Below are 25147 nucleotides of genomic sequence, written 5' to 3'. Positions count from 1 at the left end.
GGTGTTTTTTTGAATATTGCTTAGTTTTCACTTAAAATATTGAATATGAAATGGTAATTTCGTATATCGTATCGATATCTAAATATTTGGCATAAATACAGAGATTCCTTTTTTTTTTGTATTATATCGTGCAGCCCTAGTTAGCAGATCACCTGTTTGATTGATTGATTGATTGAAGAATTTATTAGAAGTTTGCAATAGAAAAAAGTACAGTTTCATGACAGTACAAATCACTGGTACAAGGTCAACTAAAAGGAGATCCTAGAAAGCCGAGGCTTATTTCCACAGGAACCACACTTTAAGTATCTCATATAACATTGAAAGACAGACGGATAGAACATAGTACTTTATCTAGGATAATATCAGTTTCAAAAGCATAACATCAAAAACAAAAAAAGAGAAAAGGGGGGGGGGGGGGAGCATGGGCGCTTAGTCTATTTACAAGTCACGGGTAGCAGCTGTCTGAAGGTGACTTTTCATACCAATTTTGAAGGAGGCTAGGAATTTGCTCTCCTTTAGGGCTTGTGGAAGGGCGTTCCACATGTTGATGGTGTAGCAGGAGAACGAGTTAGAGCCTTGTTTAGTGTTAAATCTACGTTGATGATGATTAGTGGAACTGCCTCTGGTGTTGTGATTGTGAACATCCTTGACCTTTAAGAAGTAGTTTGTCAGGTACATGGGAATCTTGGAGGTGTAGTGTATCTTGTACACCAGGCCCATTGCAAGATGCTGTACTCTGTCAGCTACTTTGAGCCATCCCACGCTTTCGTGGTGATGATCGGTAAGGTGGGTCTGAGGAGGGAGACCAAGCACAACCCTAATTAGTTTGTTTTGGGCTGTTTGGAGCTTTAACTTTAAGGCAGCTGGGGCGTCGCGATACCAGACAAGGACTCCGTAATCAATGAGGGGCCCAATAAGAGCACCTCCTAGTGTCTTTCGGGATTTAATATTGATCAGCGGGGCAACCCTTTGCAAGAAGCGAATTCGTTGGTTGACTTTATTGATTACCTTGGTGGTCATTTTTTCACTGGATAGGTTAGCCTCCAGGATGCAACCCAGGTAGCAGATGTAGTTTTTTCTTTCTATCACAGTGTCACCTACTTTAATTGTGAAGTTCTCAACTAGGCTAAGTTTCTGACTAGATCCAAAGAGGATACATTCAGTTTTGCCTAGGTGAATTGATAGTCTGTTATCATTGAGCCAAGTGCAGATCTTATTAAGTTCACAGTTAAGGGCCTTTTCAACCTGCGATATGTCTCTGCCTGAGACTAGGAGAGCCGAGTCGTCCGCGAACAGAAACAGATTGCAGTCACAAGCAGATGACATGTCGTTTACGTATATTAAGAACAACAGTGGTCCTAGTATACTCCATGCGCATATACCCTCTATACTGCAATGTAGACACGTTTTCAAATGTCTAACATGTCTAAAAATCTTTTGAAAATAGCAGATCCACAAGCTCACAATGCAATGTGACGCATTGTGAGCGAGCACTGTATATGGAGTACTGTATATGGAGTCTTTACAGCTGCTTCAGGGCAAAGTGTTCAAATAAACATAATAGGCCTCGAGAGGAGATCATATTAAATCCCTTTGTGAGCAGATAGGGGTTGACAAATGAATTGAAGTTTAACAAAAAGGTCACTATGGTCCTTTAAACATTGTTATTTCTTTCACTGCCATGTGTGTGTTTGGGATGGGGGGGGGGAGAAGAAAAAAAAAGACATCCCTATGTGTACAAATACTTACTCAATGTGAAAATCAATAAATACAAAAAGATGTGTCACTATGTTGTTCAAAGACGCAGCGCCTTGTTCTCCTGAGTTCAGAGAAGGTCAGGTAATGTTAAACCTGTTGGGTTTAACATTACCTAATGCTCCAGTTCCTGGCATAGAAAGATTAATATTTCTATTTTTGAATATTGCTTAGTTTTCACTTAAAATATTGAATATGAAATGATTATTTCGTATATCGTATCGATATCTAAATATTTGGCATAAATACCGAGATTCCTTTTTTTTATTTTTATTATATCGTGCAGCCCTAGTTAGCAGATCACCTGTTGGGTTTAACATTACCTAATGCTCCAGTTCCTGGCATAGAAAGATTAATATTTCTAGGGCCAGTGGTTTAACTCTGATTACCTCATCAGGTAGCTTTAAACGCATCACCCTCTGACCTTCTCTGAACTCAGGAGAACAAGGCGCTGCGTCTTTGAACAACATAGTGACACATCTTTTTGTATTTATTGATTTTCACATTGAGTAAGTATTTGTACACATAGGGATGTCTTTTTTTTCCTTCTCCCCCCCCCATCCCAAACACACACATGGCAGTGAAAGAAATAACAATGTTTAAAGGACCATAGTGACCTTTTTGTTAAACTTCAATTCATTTGTCAACCCCTATCTGCTCACAAAGGGATTTAATATGATCTCCTCTCGAGGCCTATTATGTTTATTTGAACACTTTGCCCTGAAGCAGCTGTAAAGACTCCATATACAGTACTCCATATACAGTGCTCGCTCACAATGCGTCACATTGCATTGTGAGCTTGTGGATCTGCTATTTTCAAAAGATTTTTAGACATGTTAGACATTTGAAAACGTGTCTACATTGCAGTATAGAGGGTATATGCGCATGCATAAAGTGAATGGCATATTGAGTGGCAAAGTGTTTTTAACGACATTTAACGCATAGGACTTTTCTGTTTGGATGTATGGGCTGTCAAGGCCAGAAAGTAGTTTTTTGCCACTCAGTAGGCGTATGATGTCATACGCATACGTAAAACATCTGACTGGTGTGATGCGTTACCCAACCAGCAGGTCAGAGGACTGATAAAGTTCACAACCTTGTCTAAAGTTAAGCTCTTTAACTTGCTAGAACAAAATGACCCCAGGGTGACCTTTTAACCTGGTCTGTTTTGTCCAAACGCAGCCTACAGTCTGTAGGTCAACACCGTGGTGAGAATCCTGAACACACACGGCACACAGGTGTGTAAATGCAGTAGAATTAACCACAGAAACTAATGTATGCTCTTTGTGTATTTAGCTCAGTATAATCTTTAAAGCTTTAGCACACTAAATACTGGACATAGACAGATTAAACTGCCAACAACCTAAATGGCTGTGCACCGTGTGCAGTCTTAAATTACTCAGAAATGACAGCAATCAGTGTATCCTCAATTTAAGAGATTTCCAGAAATTTGAGAGATTTCACAAAAAGTAAGCCATTTTCTATGGTTGATACAGTACAAGTGATATATATATATATGAAGACAAAGCAGGCATTACAACCCTCACCATACTAACAAACAAATAACTATGACACTTTATCACGTTAACAAATACTTACTTACAGGACAAGTAAATGTAGGCTATCACAACCAAACGAAACAAAAAGAAAATTAGTATAAATGAGCAAAAGCAAAATAAAAAGACAAAGAACCACAATAATGACGTGAAAGCCTCTCTGTGCAGTGTGCTTTCTGACAAAATGCTGGTTTTGCCCTCCTTCAAAGTGTGTTGGAATCGTTGGCTACATCCATATAGTACATACTTATTATGTACTGTACATTATTTTCCAGCCCAGTTTCATCACTTTACATGTTTTTGAAGCACTTCTCCTCTTGATGTAAATGACATGTATTTATCTCTTCGTACAGTACAGTTTAATGTAGTCAGTTACAGGGCAGGGCCGGGCTGGGCGCAGCATGCGGTCATAACCACCGCGTGGAGCTATTATTAACCAAAGCTAGTGTGGTTACGTTATGTTTGCCAGTGAAACTAAACCCTATAGCTCTCAATATTCAGTGATTAGGACCCCTGTAACTTATGTGCCACCTGCTACTACTTACAGTTGGGCTATTCTGGTCTTTTTAAACATGCTGTATCTATAGGTATAGGGTCTACATTTTTCAGTGTACTGTCATAACTGTGGATGGACACGTTTTAAATTAGAGTCTACCAGGCAGTAACTAAAGTATGAGGTTAATGACTTTAAAGAAAAGCAAAGAAAAAAGACAGCATAAAAGTATTAAACAAACTATACCATAAAAACTGGTCAAACATTGGCCAATTTGTCAAATAATATAAGAAAGAGGCAACATTTTTGAAAATGGCATTGTAGATCTGCTACTTTCACAATATTTATCTGTGAAACCGAGTCAAACAAAATGCTTCAACTCCTATATTCCAAGTTCTTATCAGGGTGGGGGGGTCTCCAGTTCAAATATTAATATTTGGGGGGGGTGTCACAGCCTGAAACGTTGCTGTACCACTGCTGTAGTGTATTGGTTTTCATGCTCCTAGCTGCAGCAGCTTCCTTCCTCTGTTAAAGGATCAAAACATGAAACCCAACATGAAATCTGTCATCTGATACTATATATAGCTATATTTACACTGCTTACAGGCCACAAAACAACAATGGAACAACGAGCGGAACATTGAGCACAGGGGCCGTGGGTGAGCACTTTGGGTATTCTAGGAAGTGTGGTAGTGGGCCTATAGGACGTTTCTGGCACATGATAGGGGAGAACGGGGTAAGATGAACCACTTTTTGCTTATTTTGCCCTGGAAGCAAGAAAAAGTGAGATGGCAGTAAATTCAAAACATCTAGACATATTTCAGGATGTCTGCTATCATTTGAAATCTTAAGTAAGTGTCTATGACAAAGGACCATAAAAATATGACTTATTAAAAAAAAGTGGTCAAGTGGTTCAACTTGCCCCAGGTGAGGGGTAAGTTGACCCACGTGATATTCTAAGCTTTAACAGTTTAAACTTGAACAAAAGAATGTATTTACTTATCAGAAATATTTTAATAACGCATTTCCCTTTTGCAAATAGTGTTATTTCCTTTCTTACGGTTATTTAAACTGTAAGAAAAACTATTAAAACCAATTAAATAAAGTTTGTTATTCAGAACCTTTTAATATTTGCAATTATTAATATAATATTAAAAACGTCTCTTAAATTAGTGCATTCATCAAAATGAAAGATCATTCAGCATAATTTGAGTAGAAAATACCTAATAAAAAATATGAATGGTGATTCCCATAGTTCAACTTACCCCAAGGCATGTGGTTCATCTTGCCCCACGCCGCCATTTTGACGAAACCTGGCTAGCTTAAGGCTTAAGGCTCATATTTAGCTAAATTATTCACATAGTTGTATACATTGGGATATCACCAACATGCATGATATATAAATTTAGACCTGGGTACATTTGCTTTAACATAAAAATCATTATACCACAAAAGTAAAAAATGTACTTCGACCAGCAAAAAACACTTTTTGGGGTAGAAATATGCTTTCCACTTTGCCCATGTGTCTGTCAACTCCACAGCCAGGTGGAAATGATGTTTGTGTTCTTATTTTAAGGTCAAATGACAACTCACGTGTATAGTTTTAAAGATAAAGGGGGTGGTTCATCTTACCCAGCGGTTCATCTTACCCCGTTCTCCCCTAGTATAGTTGGGGACCTGAAATCAGATTGATTTAAGCCTGTGGTAGCACATACACACTTTACCAGCTCATAGTGGTTCTCAAAGTGAATTCCAGGGACTATCTATGTTCCTTTAGGGAGGTTCAAAGTTGACCCTTACAAGTCTGTAACTCTGACAGTATAGAAATGGAACCAAATGGACCCTGACGTTATGTCTTTAACTCTGTGGGATCCTCCCTCCCTGGGAGCCTGTGGTGGCCCCCCCTCCCCGGATGAGGGTGGATTCTCACAAAGATGTGTGTGAAAATCTTTGGGCATTCTGTTTTTTTGCGTCTCGAACTGGACAGCCATATGATATCACTTAACAAGTCTGTTGGAATCGTTACCCATAGGCCTACATATTATACTGTACAATATTATTTCCCGCTCTATTTAAATCTCTCCCCCTCTTCTCTCAATCTCTCCATCCTTCTCGACATTATCCTTATAACTGAGCTCTAATAGTCTGTCCCTCCCTTTCTCCCTCTCTCTCTCCCTCTCTCTCTCCCTCTCTTTCTCTCTCTCTCTCTCTCGCTCTCTGTCTCTCACTCCCTCCCTCCCTCCCTCTCTGCATGACTTGAGAGCTCCTAGCCAGTAGCCACTCTCTCTCTATCTGTCAGACAATGCTTGCACTGGTCTAGTTTCCCCACTCTCTCTCTCCCTCTTGTCTTCCCCTGTGGTCTAGTTGTTGGAAGGAAATGTTCCCCTGGCGAATCCTGTGTCTGGTAGGCCTGCTCATGCTCTGCAAAGGTAAAAAGACATTTAGCAAAAGTTGCCTTCAATGCTTTCTCTCAGCTACAGATTAGACTCTTGTCTTTGTTGTTGTTGGTGGATGTTCTTGTTGCTGTTGTTGTTGATGAGATTGAATGTCCTGAGCCAATCATCCCTTCATGCTGACACCTCCATTTATTCAAAGGCTTTATAGCGGAGTGGAGTTAATTCTTGGTACATTTATATGAGTGAAGGTTACAGTAGTAAATGGTAATTATATCCTGCCGGGTTAAAGGAGTAGTTCACCCCCAAAATGACTTTTTTTCCTAGTGATTAGTCACGCCATGGAGACGTCATGAAACGGGTCCCCATCCGGAAAGAATGGGGGTACATTTATTGTTATCACATTTTTGTCTTAGGAATGTGACAAAAAACTAAAAATATTATTGAACTCTACTCTCCATGGCATGAGTAATCAATAGAAAAAAAGTCATTTTGGGGGTGAACTACTCCTTTAAGATAGTTAGCTCACAACTGTGCCTACTTCTTGAAGGTATTTGTTTCCTTCTATTTTTTTTCTTTTCTTTTTTTATAGAATTCTCTTAAAAAAAACTTTTGAATTTGTTTATGAAAATGTGTGAATTTTGGGGGGCTTTGGGGGAAATCTTTTGAAATAATAATTCAAAACTAAATGTAGGATACAAAAAAAGAAAGGTGTATTGGTCAAATATGGGTCACAGCATTCACCTAGCTGTGACCCTTAAAATGTATCCGCGACCCACATCTCAAACCACTGTTTGGGGAGACAGTGGTCTAGGTCTAGGACACATCAGTTGTCCCACACAGGACTGACATGGTCTGTCTTGTTTTGGTCCATTGCAGTGTGGTAATGAATAACTTAAGGTATGTTTAGATTTGTGTATGTGTATGTGTGTGTGTGTGTGTGTGTGTGCGTGCATGCGTGCGTGCGTGCGTGCGTGCGTGCGTGTGTGGGGAAGAGGTTGGTGGGAACAGGATCGGGGCCATTTACTTCCTGAGTTTACAATCCAAGCATGATTGACAGCTGTAATCACCTCTTGCATTTTGGAAAGGGAAAAGGAGAGGGCGGGGCGACGGGATGAGCCGTCTTTTATTATAGCAGCATGATCCAATTGAGGGCAGAACGGGGCGGGGCCTGTGAGCGCGCGCATGTGTGTGTGTGTGTGTGTGTGTGAGCTAATTACAGCAACACTGAGCACCTCTTATAGCCTCAGGTAGACCTGAGGCTAAACATGCGTCCAGTTATGTAAACAGTATAGCTTAACGTGTCTGTGTTAATGACACTATGGTTCGGTTCCTGTAACCTCGCGTCACCTGACTTTCCACGGAGGAGGAAAGCCTGGTATTCGTTCTGAAATTAGCTAACTAATGAAAAAAAAAAAAAAAAGATAAACTGTTGTTCCGGTTGGTTCCCATTGTTTTTGTTCGCCCCATAATGCGAATTGACCAGTAAGACTCCCTAATCGGGAGATAAGCGACTGTCAGGTCGAATACACAAACTTTAGAAGGCAATGGTAGCCAATCAGGTGGGAATATGGGAAATGGGACAGATCCATGTTGATGACATGACTTTAGAGATACTGTGTACCGCTTTGCGTGATTTTAGGGCAAAATCTGTAGGAGCAGTGTCCAAAAACGTGTTTTGCAAGAATCGGCCTCATGGTGGCACTAGAAGAGGGCCATGTGAGAAATTATGTGGAGGAAATGGGTGGAGGGTGTGGTTTGGCAGCCAAGGAGTGTGTGTGCAAAGTATGGCATGGATAGGGGCAACGGTGGCGGAGATATGACAAGGGCAAAAGTGTGACATGGCGTGACAGACAGAGTGACTGACTGACAGACTGACAGCCGGTGGGTTGAGGTTTTGATAGTAACTGCGACTGGACGGTCGTAATTAGTTTATTCTCACTAGTCGCAATAAAAGATTATAATTATAATGCCAAAAGAAATGAAGCGATTCTACCAGGGGAATAATTTTGGAGGTGCATGCCACTGATGACTACAAAATGACGTAAAAACTACAAAGGTTATTTCCGCTCCCGATTGCTATTGATGCCAGGCTACGGTTCATGCTATGCACAGCAGCCATGTTGGAAAGAAATCGGGCCCCTTCCTTACTTCCTTCACAGGATAATTAATAACAGCAGTTAAGGTTACACAGTTACAAAAAGAGTAAGTCAAAGAAAAAGTACTGTTGTGTACAGCAATACAAGGTGGAAAGAAAACCAAAACAAGCATCAACAATACAGAGCAACCATACTGTTTAAGGCTCTGTTCCATTCTGCTCAAACAGAGTCAGGGTGCTGATAATATATATTGTGCATGTTGGCTCACTGGAAACACTACGCCACACCAGTGGGTCTCAAAGTGTCCTTGAAATGGCCCCTTATGGGTCTGTAACTGAATGTTAGAGAACCACTGTGCCACAATTGGAACAAAGCCTTCATTAGTACAATTATTAAGACCTGTGAAGGAAGTAAGGAAGAGGCCCAATTTCTTTCCAATATGGCTGCTGTGCATAGAGCCCACTGAAGTCATAATGTTTTTTGATTGAGTGATTTTTTTATTAGACAAAAATGGAGAACAATACAAGTCTAGTCAATACAATAGAAATGTAGTACAATACAAGTACAGTTAAACACCCTGCCCAAAAGGAACATCCCAAACTAGAAAAATATTGTTCCTTCGAAACAATTGTGGGCTCGCTTCAAGCCAGAAAACAATGGCTATAAAAGTACAAAATGTCAAGATCGCAGGCAGTGCTCTCTTTGACGTTACTGACGTCAAAGATTGGTCCATTTTGTTCCAAAAATGTGTTGTGCAAAAGTTGACCCGCCGGTGGCGCTATAACAGGCCAATGTAAGAAGGGGGTATCTGTTCCTTGACCTATTGGGAATGTGCTTGCAAGATTTCACGCACATTGCAGGCTGTGTTCATGATTTGAGGTGTTTTTGGCTTTGGCCACTTAATCGCTGCTTGCAGCTATATTTATTATTATTTTTTATTTTTTTGTGTGTGCGCACTTCATAGGCATATTAGATAAAGGTCCTTAGATTGTATGTAGAATGTATCATGCAAATTGCTAAAAAAATCCTAACGGGTTTAAGCGTTTCACAAACTGCTCAAAATGATATAGCGCCCCCCTTTGGCCAATTGGGGTAAGATTGGTTTTAGTGATATTTGGACTAACACTCTATACATCTTTGCCAAATGCCATGAACATGTTACTTTGCATGTATGATTTAGAGGCAGAAGAATAATTTGCATAAAACTGCAATATTCATTGAATTATTTAAAAAAGCATGTTTCAATTTTAAAGAAATCCGATCAGACAGATCTTTAGATATCGGTCCAAAGTTCACGTAAAAAAAGTTTTGTGCATGTGACGCGAAAATTCCAGAATAAAAGCGGGTTTACGCGTTTTACAAACTGCTCAAAATGGCGGAAAATCGAAGGGCGGAGCTTACTTAAAAACGACACAGATGTCTTCCGCTCGAGTCAAAGCACGCGTGTAACCAAGTTGCATGTCTTAAAACGAAACGAGTCATGACTTTTGCCTGTTTGAAGTTTGAATTTTCAAACGCTTCGTATAGCGCCCCCCTTTGGCCGATTGGAATAAAATTGGTTTCAGTGATACTTTGACTAACCCTCTACATCTTTGCCAAATGCCATGAACGTGTAACTTTGCATGTATGATTTAGAGGCCGAAGAATAATTTGCATAAAACCGCAATATACATTGAATTATTAAAAAATTATATTTCACTTTAAAATAAATCCGCCGAGATAAATCTGACCGTATTGGTCCAAAGTTCATGTGAAAAAAGTTTTGTGCGCTTAACGCAAAAATCCCAGGAGGAGATAGATTTTTACTGTTTTTCATATTATTCCAAATTGTGGGAGACCTAAAGGTCAGAGGTCAAAAGTTAGAGGGTAAAAGTTGTTCGGCATGAGGAGACGCATACGTGTATACAGGTTTCATGGCTGTATGTATAACACAGCATGAGCTATACCTGTTCAAAGATCGCACTTTCGAAGGCTTCCTACAGCGCCACCATTTGGCCGATTGCTATAGAAAATAATAGCACACTTCGCCACTGTAAACTGAACACATTGATGTTTTTATTTTCATTTTCTCACTAAGTATGTAGGAGTAGAACGGAACCGAAGTTCCCGTCTACAGTATGCATGATAGATAAATAATGACAAGAACTAAAGTGTGCTCGCCTATAGGCGAGCCCACAATAAGACCTTTTACGATATTTCTTTACGTTGGAAGTCCTTGGTATTTAATTCATGTAGCCTACAATGGTAATTTCACTGGTGTAAACAGACATCAGTTCAGTTTAGCCTATATGCTATTCATGTCATGATCAACCAATCAACCTATCACTTTTTTTTTAAATCCATACATTGCTAAAAAGATCTCAGTAGCATTCTGTTTATCGCCAGGAGACCAAGCTAACCCCGATCTCAAGGTTTCCAGTCAAACAGTTATCAAACCTCCTGAACTTTCACCATTGACCTGAGGGTGAGTTACTTCTACACTCAAGACGTGACAAGAGTGAAGCCGGTGCGTGGGTAGTGATGAAATTAAACGGCGTCGACACCTAAAGCTAAAACTGTCTTTGGCGGAGGTATGTCGTCTTTAACAAAACAATTAAAAAGCGTTATCTTTATCCATGCATCCTTTGAAATGATAAAATAAAATCATATAGATCTTGAGTGAATGTTGGATCTTTGATTTTTTCGCAACTACCCTGTGAGGCTGTACCATAACATAACTATGATTCCAAATTTGGACCATGTCAGCCCACGTCTAAACCCTATTGACTTCCATTATGAAATCATAGTTAATATTTCAAAAAGTAGGCATATTAATCATTTGTGGAGGGAAATAGTGGAAGTAATACTGTAAGTTGTAAAGCAGTTTGCAAGATTGTCTCCAGAAAAGCACAGATGGACAGGGCTGTATTTTGATTTGATTGTACCAGCTCTTATGCCTTAACTTAAAGGCCTGTCCATACTGTCTCCGACCACCAAACCTTTCGTCGGAGAGTTCCGACTTTTCCTACGTGCAGCTTTCCGAACTCTAATTCGGGATAGGCTAATGCTTTTCAGATGATGCAAGTGAAATCATTTTGTAGTTGAACCGGACCTTTACGACGAAGGGTTTGGTGGTCAGAGACACTGTATGGACAGGCCTTTAAGTTAAGGCATAAGAGCTGGTACTTAAGAAATCAAAATAGGGCCCACGGCTGTACACTTATAGACAGCTAGCCTACTGACGGGAGGCTCTCTCCATTCCGACATGTCGCCACTCCGAAATTGACTTCTTATTGTCGGAGTGGCGACACTCCCATGGGGGTTCGGTTTAGGGTTAGAGATAGGGTTAGTGTCGGAATGGAGACATGTCGGAAAGGAGACAAGTCGGAGTGGAGAGATGCACTCCCTACTGACCTGTAGAGCCATGCCATTATATTAGCATTGTGACATCATGACTGACCCACTTACCTAGAGATAGTCATATACCTGTGTACGAGAGGAAATCACAGATTCACCTACAGTACCTGGGGACAGTGGGGAGGAAATGTGAGAGACTTGTGACTCTGTTCAAAATGTACGCTCTCGTGGTAATATCAGATATAAGCCTATGCCAAATGAGATGTATCATTTTAATGACCATGCAGATATCAGACAGCCACCCTGAATGTTAAGCAGTACAGTGGTTTTCAAAAAGCCAAGTGAAATTGTTGCACACCTGTATAACGTATATCTAAAAAAGCACGGCTACAAACGGTTCATGATACGACACATTGTGAGCTTGTAGATTTGCTATTTCTTGTGACAAAAATGAAAAATCCCAAACAATTTAAATTGAATCTATAATTAATAAAACGTTTTTGAGTATATATTGCCTCTGTATTATTAAAAAAAATCTCTATACAGTATATTGCAACAACAAAACATATTGCTGCAGCACATCATAGACTGTCTTGCCTCATATCAATGGAAGCTCCCTTTTTCGGTTATTCACTGAATTTTCATTGAATGACGAGCTCTATTCTAAAGTATTATGGTAGCTATTTAGAGGAAGGGTAAACGGCACAAAACATCATGCTGAGATAAACATAATCCATAGAATTGCACCGATGACCTTAAGGCGATTGATTATGCTTCAGTGACCTTTGACCTCATCTGCACATGCTCTGTTGGGTCACACTTGTATCCATTTTGTTTTGTTTAATATACAAAGAAATTACTGACATATTTGTCAACTTTATACTTAAAAAATAACATTTATAGTGGAAATAGCCTATATACAAGCTCACAACGTGTTGTGATGCGACGCGTTGTGAGCTTGTAGATCGGCTATTTCCACTATTTTCGACTTTAAAAAAGAAATATGAATATTTTTCAACATGGAAACAATTAATTTAATAATAATGTAATAATTGTGACAGCCGGGGCCTTGTCTGAGGATCTTGACTGCTCAGAGGCATGTAAGGGGTCAAGCATGTCTGAGATATGGAGTGTAACGCCCAGGTCTCCATTTCAAACCCAGGTCTCCTGTGTGGAAAGCTTAGGGAGCGTAGCGTTGTTCCGACATGTCATTAATCCGACGTCCCATTATTCCGACACTGAATGCTAACCTGGTGAATGCTAACCCTAAACCTAACCTTAGTTGGACTAATGGGACGTCGGACTATCGGACTACGAGTGGATTAGGCTCTTGGGCGGGGGAGGTATATCAGACTTTTCATTAGTTATGGGGGTCCCTGAAAATATTAAGTATTTGAGAACTGCTGAACTAGTGGACTCCTAATGTGCCATAAATAGTGTCATAGTAAATCAGTGTCATACATGGAGACTGACATTCAAAATAAGACCATTACAATAAAACTAAATCTAGAATGTGCCACGGACAAGGCCAAGTCTAGCCAAGGACCCATTTGTCTGTGTACGGACATATTGATGACCCCTGCTTTTTGTCTCTTGGCGTCTTGTGTCGTCCAGGCCAGGAGGAGAGCGGGGCGGGGGACGACGAGTCCTCCTGCGACAACTTCACAGACCTGGACCTGTCCCACTGCCTGCTGGGGACCAGCCTGTACGTGCGGCTACTGCTCTACACGCGCCACAACCCGCAGTGCGGCCGCGAGCTCCGCCACCACGCCCTGTCCTCCCAGCCCCTACTCAACCTGTCGCGGCCCACCGCCTTCGTCATCCACGGCTACCGGCCCACGGGCGCGCCCCCCATCTGGATCGACCACATTGTGCGCCTGCTGGCCGAGCAGGAGGACATGAACGTCATTGTGGTGGACTGGAACCGCGGCGCCGCCAACCTCAACTACTTTACGGCCGTGGGCAACACGCGGCAGGCCGCGCACAACCTGACCAGCTTCATCATGACCATGCAGGTGAATGTGTGTTGCAACAAGTCAGGCCATCTTTTTCTTAGGGGCAAAGGCCACGACTTGGCCTTTGGTCTTGTGAATGTTTTGAAGGCACAAAGGGACAAATGCCAGGACAGCAAGGCTATGAACTGATATGAAATACACTGAAATAATGAATTCCAAAAGTTCACCCCCCAAAACTACTTTTTTTCTATCGATTACTCACCCCATGGAGACTTGAATTCATGGATTATTTTTTGCTTTTGTTGCATTCCTAAACCAATAATTTGATGACCAGCAGTGGTTCCCTATGGAGACACAAAGAGTCGCCACAAATTATTGGCTTAGAAATGTGACAAAAACTAAAACAAAACACAAAAAGATCTCCATGGGGTGAGTAATCGATAGAAAAAAGGAGTGAACTGTCCCTTTAAGAATTAATTAGTATTAAATACATAGTATAACTATCAGTGAGATCAATATTTGAACTCTTGAAAAGGAGTTCAAAAGTTCATACTCGGAGTCACTAGACCGGTTTGAAGATGGGGAGTATTTTAGTCTCAACAAAAGACACTGATGTCTAGTAATAAAAAATCGCACCAGTGTTCAAAAATACATCGGCAGTGGTTTAACTGTAATAATGTAGTCTGTCTGACCTCTGATGACCTTATGATGACCTTTCGGTATGATGGCCCATCAGCGTGTGCATGATTAATGTGTGAATATGAATGACATTTTGTTTGTCACGTACACGGTGTCCCAGACAGTCACCTAGACAGTCTCTGAGTTACCTTTGCATCTGGCAGATGAGCTTTAGATGATCATCCTTTTTGTCACCCTTTTTAACACCTTTTCATCTACTCTACGCTCTTGTAAGGGCCCTAGTTCAGCCCTATGTGTCCTTCTCTGACCACAGACATCCTGTTTACTACAGAAGAGAGAGAGAGAGAGAGAGAGATAGAGAGAGAGAGAGAGAGAGAGTTGCATTTCCTGCATAGCGTAAAAATACAGCACACACATTTCACTCGGGGGGGGGAAACACATTTCTTGTTAACAATATGAAAAGAAAGAGAAACTGGTGTTTACATACTGACAAGAAAGAGACACTGGTGTGACGTCTACATATTGACAAGAAAAAAGACACTGGCATCTACATATTGACAAGAAAGAGCCAGAGGAGAAAGTGGTACAGTCTGTAGGGGCATTAAGGCCACTGTGGCCTCAGGGTATGTCATTGTTTTTAGGGGCACAAGGCCAAACTGATCGGGGCAACAACGGCCATGGCCTTCGTGGCCTATAACTGAAATTCCTGCCCTGGTCAGGTGTTTGTTTTACAGTAACAGTAAAAGTCATCTTGTTGAATCGTACTGTATTTTCAACTGTTATGTCCAGTAACCTCTCTATGTTCTGCCTCCAGGAAGAGGGAGCCAGTCTGAGCTCGGTCCACCTGATCGGTGTGAGTCTGGGAGCTCACCTGGCGGGCTTCGTGGGGTCTTTTCTGAGGGGCAAGATTGGACGCATCACAGGTGTGTGCTGTGTGTGTGTGGGCAGACTTTCCACTCTCGGAGGAAAGCCTGGTATTCGTTCCATACTAGCCTGTGTGATCTGGATTAGTAATAAGGAACAAAAGAAAGGTGTTCTGGTCGTTGGTTCCGGTTGGCGTCGCATTGTTTTTGTTCCCCACATAATGCAAGTCAATACGTTTATTCTTGCAGGTCGTGCCATGAGTTAGGATAAAAGATGGACACCAAAGGATTTTTATACCAAAAGAAACGATTATACCAAACTAATCACATTTTAGAACTACGGGAATCATTTTGGAGATGCACAGCGACGGTGGTTCTGGTTGTGTGTTGCGGTCACCTGATGTCGTAATGTTATTTCCACTCCGACTCGATCAGAAACCCAAAAATGGTATTCTTTTAGACAGACATACGGGCCGCAATTTTTTACTCAGGTGAAAACAACACAACAATCATAGCGCAACAGATGGTGAAGTATTGTAGACATTGCAGGTAATTGCAAAAACCACCAATCTTGTGCCAAATGAAAACGGGACAGCCAAATATTCTGCCAATAATCATATATAGATTGAGACACACTTTTGCTGGGCCAAACAATGAATCACGTGACGTTGATCCCCTTCCCCTATTCGCTCATACCAAGGTAAATATGAGGTAGGGACATCACGTGACAGTGGGGATGCGCCATGTCCAGCCATGAATCTCACCATGGGTGCGAGTATCGCAAGACTATCCACCGTTTCCTGGGAATCAAATCTCGCGATACTTCGGAGACAGAAACGATTATTATTTACTGTTATTATTATTATTTCATTATGCACTGTGCATATCGGAAAGCAAGTGATTGTAAAAATACCTTTGATATATTTTCTTTTATATTCCTGAACAGATTATATGACAAAGGTCTCAGTCGTTCATAAATAGTGTTTTTTCCAGGTTTGTTCATGAGGTGATCTCAGCTGATCTAGCCGGCTCCATTCACTGTCACGTATTTCATCGCACTTCCGGTGCGAGTTCTGGCACCCATGGCCGGACATGGCGCATCCCTGTTGTCACGTGATATCCCTTCCTTCCTTATCTTCCTTGGCTCATACTAGGACATGACGTATGTGTATCCAGAAGAATAGATCCCAGCCTAGAGCAAGGGGAATAAAGAAAATAAGGCTGTAAATGAGAAATGATTGATTCATTGAGTGTGATAATAAAACATAAATAGAACAGAAAAACGATGGAAAGCACTACAAACAAAATGAAAGAGAGAGAGAGACCATTACAAAGATTGTAGAGCAGGTTCTTCAGGTAAGCGTTAAAATAATTGGAATAATAATGCTCCATGCTCTGCCTCCTCCAGGCTTGGACCCTGCTGGACCCATGTTCAGGGGAGCTACACCGGACGAGAGGCTGGACCCCTCGGACGCCATGTTTGTGGACGTGCTGCACACTGACATGAACTGTAAGCACCAAGACATGTGTTTGACTTCTGACAGAGAGAAATACGGATTGTATACAGCAGGGGTTCCCAAACTTTTTTTGTCTCAGGGCACCCCATAAATATTTATTTTTTTAATCCCAGGCACCCCTACATTATAATTTTCACTCCCAGCACCTCATATTTATAGAATATTGTCGTTGTCGGGTGGAAACCTTGTATGTCCAAAACCGTTCGTTTTGTATATATCATCTATAAAATGTACTAAACTAGTACATAGTTGCGAGGCGTTGTGTGCTTGTAGATCTGCTGTTTTCACCAGTTTTGTGCGACAGTCTTGTATGATGAAGCAGGGCAAAAGACGTACACATTTGAAACTTAGAGATACAAGGTTTCTGCCCAACAGTGACGATATCTTAGTGATTATGTTGCGAGGAAAACATTGAGATAATAGCCATTTTGGTTAGAACTGACTGAAAATAACTTTGTACTTCAAGTTTAAAATGATACTAAATATTTTTTCAAGTGTCCAAATAAATTCCAAATATTATCAAATTATCTCGCGGCACCTCTGGACTGCCGTCGCGGCACCCCAGGGTGCCCCGTCACCCACTTTGAAAACTCCTGGTATACAGTACACGGGAGCTTCTAGAAGTTATGGGTTATCACTGTGTTACTGTTGTGTATGCATGTTAGCGAAATAGATGTCTGCTTGCTTTCTCTAGCTGTATATACTATGACAACTGATTGATTCAGCACTACATGCATAGTGAATCCACCTTCAGTATTGGCCTAAGTATGCAGCATGTTACACCACTCTGTTTCTATATGTGCAGCGTTTGGACTCAACGGGGCACACGGCCATATTGACTACTATGCCAACGGCGGGTTTGACCAGCCAGGCTGCCCCAAAACCATCTTCTCAGGTGAGAGCGCACACGCACGCACGCACGCACGCACGCACGCACGCACGCACGCACGCACGCACGCACACGCACACACACACACACACACACACACACACACACACACACACACGCACACACACGCACACACACACAATTCTATACGGATTACACACACACACACACACACACACACACACACACACACACACGCACACACACACGCACACACACACAATTCTATACCAGACACATCATACCCTGCAGCTGTGCTGCCCAAATTTTGAACAATTATGGGAAACATTATAATTCTACTACATAGCGTTTGTATTTGTTGTTAAAGTGTATTATTATGTACATACTGCATTTATTATGCTTTGTTAATGAATTGACTACATATAGGACCAAAATGGTCCCTAGTTTTTTTTTCCTATTACTGTGCCACGTGCCGTTTACATTTCTGACTAATAGTATTCAATCAAACAGGGAAGTCGTATTTTGTGTGCGACCACCAGCGCTCCGTGTTCCTGTACCTGTGCGCTCTCAACCGAACCTGCAGCATCACAGGCTACCCCTGCGCATCCTACAGTGACTTCATCGATGGGCGGTGCCTGCAGTGCGAGGCCTTCAAGCCCGCCCCCTGCCCTATGCTCGGTGAGTGGCCATTTGACAATAAATGTTTGATTTACCATAGTTTTAGTCATAGTCTTTTGAAAAGAAATGAAAAAACATTTTGTTTTAGTCAAATTTTACCCATTTGAAATATTTAAATTTGAGTCTTAGTTGCCTAAATACCATAAGATTTTATTCGACTAAATCTACAGTTGATTTAGACGACTAAAATGTATTTTGGCAGGCACGTGATGGCGTTGAAATGCCTGGTTAATGCTCGGCTGTGTGCCGAAAATAGCAGATCTCCAAGCTCACAACGTGTCGCGATGCGACACGTTGTGAGCTTGTAGATCGGCTATTGTCGGAGAGTGACACCTACACACAACCAATCGTAAAATTATTATTTCTTTAGTTCTACTGGATCTCTTCTCCACTAATCCCTCCCTGACATATTAGTCTAGTTTTTGTTGATGAAATTGTCAATATATTACTTAGTCTTAGTTTTAGTCATCATCACCAGGGACGTGCTGGCCATTGGGAAAAGCGGGACAACTCCTGAACGACGGTTCATTCCCGGCCGGTCCAGGCCGGCCATTAGGAAAAAATAAAAATAAAATGTCGGCCTTCGTTCCATTTTGGGGGCTGGGTGGCCAACAAAGTAAATCGTCACTGTCGGGCAGAAACCTCGCATCTCCAAGTTTCAAATTTGTAAATGTTTTCGCAAAGCAAAGCCCTGCTTCATCATACAAGGCTGTCGCACAAAAGTAGTGAAAACAGCAGCTACGAGGCAATGTGTGCTTGTAGATCGGCTGTTTTCGCTAGTTTAAATCATTTTTAAATGGTTTTGTACATACAAGGTTTCCACCCGACAATGACCAAATATAACTCATGTAATTGGCCCACTGGCTTGTCACTTGTCATGATCTGAAATGGCAAATCTTTGAGTAGCAGCAGCGCTATAGAGAGATCTCTCTCTCTATAGCGCGCAATGAGGGCCTCTCCAACTCTTTTTCCCGGGCTGAATCAGGGGCCCAGCACGTCCCTGATCATCACAGCCAAATAATATCAATTTGTGGGTCCTTGACACAAAAAAGGTTTGAAAACCACTGTAGTTCTCTTGAAGAACAGTGAACTGAAGCTGTGGTTTCCTCTGCAGGCTACGATCAGAGCAGATGGAGAGACACTCTGCTGCAACAAGGCCAGACTAAAGTGTTCTTCAGCACCACCGCCTCGCTGCCCTATAGAAGTACGTGATCTACAGAGGAAGTGAAATACACCAATTGCACCTCACTTGGGCCACATTTATGTATGGTATCGAATGAATATGAAGGAGTATTTTATTTTCCTTTATGGACATTTTCTTGACCCATCCCTTCATGGGATTATCAGACACATCAAATACATCGGTAAACAAAGACATAAACATTCCAGTGCAAACTCGGCCAACAGCCCTATAATACAACCAGGTTTTGAGCAAAACACATACAATACATTTATTCATATGTATTCAGAGTTTGTCAATTGATAGGTCACGCTTCTACTCCTATCCCACGCTTTAAAGAGATATTCAAAAAATGCAAAAAACATGACCAAAAAGAAATTCGATCAAGGCATCATTCTCAAATCCATTTGATTCAGATCAGGGGTGTGAACTTTTTAAAACAAACTTTCTCTCAAATCATGTTACAAAGGCCAAAATAAAATAAAATGTATTTAATTTTCCACCACACCCAGATCACAGTAGTTGCCTATTCTGTCCTCCTCTGCTAGGCCCCTGTATCTTCCCGTTCAGATGTATCTGTGTTGCTGTTGTTGAGAGTGTAATACCTTGTGTGGCCTGTGTGTGGCAGAGCCGAGCTACAGAGTGGACATGGTGACATGGAACCAGTACCTTCGCTGGGGGGTCGTCTACATCAGACTGCACAGTGGACGCAGCTACACTGAAACACGCATTGAACAGTAAGTCTCATCATCTAATACTATACAGACACACACATTGACCTGTGAGTCTCCTTTACTAAATACAGGACACACACACATTGACCAGTGAATCTCATCATACCCATCTAAATATTATACAGACACACACATTGACCAGTGAGTCTCATCATACCCATCTAAATACTATACAGACACGCGCTTTGATCAGTGAGTCTCATAGCCAACTAAAAACACACACTGTATTGAAACTTGTGAGTGACTTGCTCTACACCAAGTCACCAACATGAAATATGCCACATGGTGGTAGACACTATGCCAAAGCATCTTGAGATGATAATAGCCAACAATTACATTTTTGCTCATATTTTGGCAAACTTCAGAATGGCCATGTTTTTGCTACATTTAGACGGTAACAAGTCCATTCGCCCAAAATCCTGTTCGCCCTATTTTTGAGCGGTGGTCACAACGCTCCTATACGTGGCCGTGTGTGTGGGTCTGTCTGTCTGTTTGTCTGTTTGTCTGTCTGTCTGTCTGTCTGTCTCCGGGTATGTAGCCTGCAGTAACCTTTTCTGACCACACATGTTAAGGGAGGGGCGCTGTTGTTCAGGATAGGCCAGGCATAGGCCAGGCACACTCACACACAAACACACACAGGGGGCACACACACACACACACACACACACACACACACACACACACACACACACACACACACACACACACACACACACACAGGGGGCACACACACACACACACACACACACACACACACACACACACACACACACACACACACACACACACACACACACACACACACACACACACACCACCGCTCAGTTCACACGAGTGTGATTTTTTTTTTTTTTATCACCGACCTCACGCTGACCGCTCGGTGGGGCAGTTTTTGGATACTTGTATTTGTTTTACTGAGGATAAGATGAGAAATAAGTTTAGGGTTTGACATAGTTTTACTGAGGTTAAGATGGTGAATAGGGTTAGGTGTTGGCACCGTTTTACTGAGGTTAAGGTTAGGAATAAGGTTAGGTTTTAACCGTTTTACCGAGGTTATGTTTAGGAATACCAGGCAGAGACCGTGTAGCGTTCCGCCGGATAGATGCCCGAGGCGAAAAGGATTTTGGGTGAACATTTCTTGCCAAACTAAATCTAGATAAATGTCAGCTTCATTCCCTGTGCTCGTCTCTCCCAGTAAGCTGTTCAGGTTCGAGCAGTACACATCCACGCGTCTCCTGGCTCAGTTTGATGAAGACCTGCAGCCCGTGCAGAAGATCTCCCTGCGCATCGTCACCGGCAACGTCATCGGCCCTCGCTACAAGATCAGACTGCTGCAGATACGCTTCACTCCCCTGGAGCAGCCTGACAGGTGTGTTCCATTTCACTCTATCTATCTATCACTCCCCTAGAACATTGATCTGGGGGTCCAATGTTCTTTTTTCTTTTCTTTTTTTGCCATAGGACAGAAACCTCCAATCGCCACATTTTAACCTTGATTGTTTTTTTCTCGTAAATTAATGCCCTTTACTTTATCATACTACACAGTACAGCATCACACAAAAGTAGCAAAATTAGCAGATCCACAAGCTCGAAACACAATGTTTTTGAACGTGTAGATCTGCAACAATTTTTTTATTTGAATCCTGAAAAGGAAGAGTTTGGACATGTTTTTTATTTATGCTTTTTCTTCATGACACTGTTGCTGGCAGTTTACTGCTTGAAACGTGTTAGGTTACAGCCAGCAACAGCTGTGAGACTGAAGTATAAATTAGGATTTACAAAGAGTTATTCTTGTTTGAGAATACTTGAAAAGTAATCTGCTGCCATCTCACAATTTTTAAACCCGCAGATACATCATCATCATCAACAACACTTTAATGACAGACACACAAGGCCCAATTAGAAGACACACAATACAAAAACACAACATTTAAAAGCATCACCAACAAATATTATATAATAATAATACAAACTAGAAAGACTGTTCCTACAAACATTGTGGGCTCGCTCGTGACTATATTCTGCAGCGTGCTAAATATCATGTGAAGCTCAACCAATACTCCAGCTAACACCACTCCCAGATTTTCCGCACCTCATTGGCTAAGGGCCTTGCCTTTGTACTGTCTGCGACGGCACTCACTATATAAATAAAGAAGATAACATACTGGTCTCGCCTTTCAGGCGAGCCCACAATAACACTAAAACTAGACTGCGCTCTGTCGAGGTGCCAACTTGCTTCTTGTGCACTCATAGCCAAATATGGCTGGAAATTCTCTGCACTTTCCGAAGAAAACGACTAGCGAGACCCAGACGTGCCTAACTTTGTAGCCGGTAGGGGGAGCCAGCCTTCGGAGAAATTTAGCTGGGTTTATTTTCGGTTCGGGTTGGGTGTGATTCTAACTCGGTTAGACGCAGATTGCAGATTGCTTCTGCAGTCTTGCTGTAACAGCAAGCACGACAGCCATAAGAAGTCACCACTGACCTTGTCAACTTGATTCAATGATTCAACTAAGTTCAGTGAAGGATGAAGTGAAACTGTCACATGTGCAAATCGGTGTTATTAGAAATTATGTCAACGGTTTGTGTTGTGTGACATCAGACCAGAGCTCTGGTCAACCTGAATAAGATGTGATGCAGTTTTTAAACATCACATTTAGTCTGAGTACGACCAAGATATATTTTGCAGAGTATACTGTGACAGTCAGAGAGACAGGGATATATAGACATAGACAACTTGAGGGGGATAAAGAGATTGACAGAATATATTAAAACCAAGTCTTTCCAGTCAGGAGACAAAGAAACGCCTCCCATTTTGCACTTGGAAATTTACTATTTACAACATTTACCATTTCCAAGTAGCAGTGGTGTCCATGAACCATGAATGAGTCTTCCAAGACACAGGTGTCCTGTTCTAAGTGTCCACGCGGCTTCACGTCTCAGGTCACCCTACATTTTGATGACTTACACAGGAAAGAAAACCTCTTACCTGTATGTGACAAGAATTTCATTGAGGTATCGACACAGCATGTCCAGTGTGACCACACCAAAGAAAAACCCTTCCAGTGTAAACAGTGTGAGAAGAGTGCGGCGTGCACACAAGACATTTGCTGTTGACCGGACCAGTGGTTTGCGAGATTAGGCCGGACAGACAGACAGACAGACAGACAGACAGACAGACAGACAGACAGACAGACAGACAGACAGACAGACAGACAGACAGACAGACAGACACACACACACACACACATACACACACACACACACACACACACACACACACACACACACACACACACACACACACACACACACACACATTGCATGATTGATTTCAAAAGTCTAGTCGAAACCAATCCAACTCCCTCACGAGGAAACATGAGGGTGACATGCAGACATTTCATATTTCCGTGTGCCATATATAGCTCACATTAAATGTGTTAAACAGTCCTATTCATGATCAGTTCACAAAACAATTGACTGGCACTCGACCATCTCGGTATTCTGAGTAGAATCCTCATACATATCATTCTTGTCTGCTTATTCTTGACCCACAAGGGGGCAGTATACCGTACATTGACCAGATCAGCGAAAATGTTCTTATTCAGTTTTTTTCCCCCCTCTCTCAGGCCTTTGATGTGCCGCTATGACATCATCATGGAGGAGAACATGGACGTCGCCTTCCGTCCCCTGCCCTGCAACTCTAACCTCTAAACTCTGAGGGCCTTTACCAAAAGAACACACACAGGGGTGTCACAAGGGGGGGGGGGGGGAGTGGGACTGGGTTACTAGGGCCAAGGTGGAGAGGCCTTAATTATTTTATACTTTAGCTATTGAAAAATAGCAGATAATAGCTCACAGCGCGGCCCCGAGTGCAGCGCTGCGAGCTTGTAGATTTGCTATTTTTGAAAAGTCGTGAAAATGTGTGCAAATCTTATGTATTTTTTTAAGCGAACATTTGCGTCTGGGGGGTCCCTGGAACTAAATATTTTGAGATCGGGGTACGTGGCCAAATACATATCATTTTGGGGGTCCTTGACATGAAAATGTTTGAGCACCACTGCTGACATAGAAACATAGGTTTTTCAAAAGACCTTAGAAGGATTTGAAATATTCCATTTTCACGATTTTTCAAAAATAGCAGATCTACAAGTTTGCAGCGCGGCACTCTGTACCGCGCTGTGAGCTTGTATATCTGTTATTTTTCAATAGTCAACGTACCCATGGCCCAGAATTGTGCGACACCCCCTGAAAAAAAAAAAAAAATGCCATCACCCACACCCACTTCTAAACAAGGTTGCCCTCACAGCGCAGGAACCAAGCTCATGGGTTCTACAGGAAGGGGCATCCTGGCGCTTCAAGCTGACTGCACTGGGTTCAGGTCTACCCAAGACGGAAATAGCAAGACTCGCCATCTCCGGTTTACTTCCTGTAGCCTATCTGTGTGAAGTGGGCGGACGCCTTTTTAGGAGACGGGAAGCAGGTTTGAGTCTATTCATTCCAATGGGTGAGAGAACATGAACACAGCTTCTGAACCATCCTTTAGCCCCATGGTCACTGAACTAAATATTGGACCTGATTGTCACAAGCCACACTACAATATTCCCAAAATGTATTCCCCAAAAGATCTTTATTATCGACCTTTCTCTGTCCCAGCAACACACTCTTGTGGGATCTAACGCCAGTAAACATAGGACGTTCATGAGATTTGCCATCAGACACCGGTGCCACACAGGTCTTCAATTGGGATGGTGTATTTTCCTATATTAACAATCTTTGGGTCTACTCTACAGTGTATGACAGCAGAGGGTGGTGCAAAACAGGGACAAGCTCTAAGTACTGTACCTGTCTTTAGAATGCTTTTATACAAGTATTCCTGGTTGTCCCTTCTCTGGCAACACTTACAGAGTGGCTGACTGGCTGTTTGGACAGGTGAAAAGGGGTGACTCTTAATGCCGGTATAAACACCAAAACACCCTGTTCTGAGAATCCTGTTGCACCACAGGATGGAGAGATCTGTTGTTCTATAGTTCCATCTGGATTTATGTTTCACTCTAGAACAGGGGTTCTCAAACTTGAGGTCGTGACCCCAAGTGGGGTCC

General features: G+C 42.0%; 1 protein-coding gene across 1 annotated transcript; it reads left to right on the top strand.

The window, feature by feature from the left end:
* Nucleotides 1-1788: 1788 nt before the first annotated feature.
* On the top strand, nucleotides 1789-23759 carry lipib (lipase, member Ib; the record flags this gene model as incomplete). The annotated part of the gene is made up of 10 exons (XM_080751825.1): nucleotides 1789-1834; nucleotides 13247-13647; nucleotides 15041-15149; nucleotides 16498-16599; nucleotides 17412-17501; nucleotides 17967-18134; nucleotides 19249-19338; nucleotides 19943-20051; nucleotides 21244-21417; nucleotides 23675-23759. 10 exons carry the CDS (start codon nucleotides 1789-1791, stop codon nucleotides 23757-23759), a joined length of 1374 nt encoding a protein of 457 aa, XP_080607951.1.
* Between the last annotated feature and the right edge of the window lie 1388 nt (nucleotides 23760-25147).

Source organism: Nannobrachium achirus (genome assembly GCF_963921795.1).
Source record: "Nannobrachium achirus genome assembly, chromosome: 21".
Lineage (NCBI taxonomy): Eukaryota > Metazoa > Chordata > Actinopteri > Myctophiformes > Myctophidae > Nannobrachium > Nannobrachium achirus.
Note: the sequence above shows the minus strand (reverse complement) of the source record. Positions and strands in the feature narration are given on the sequence as shown.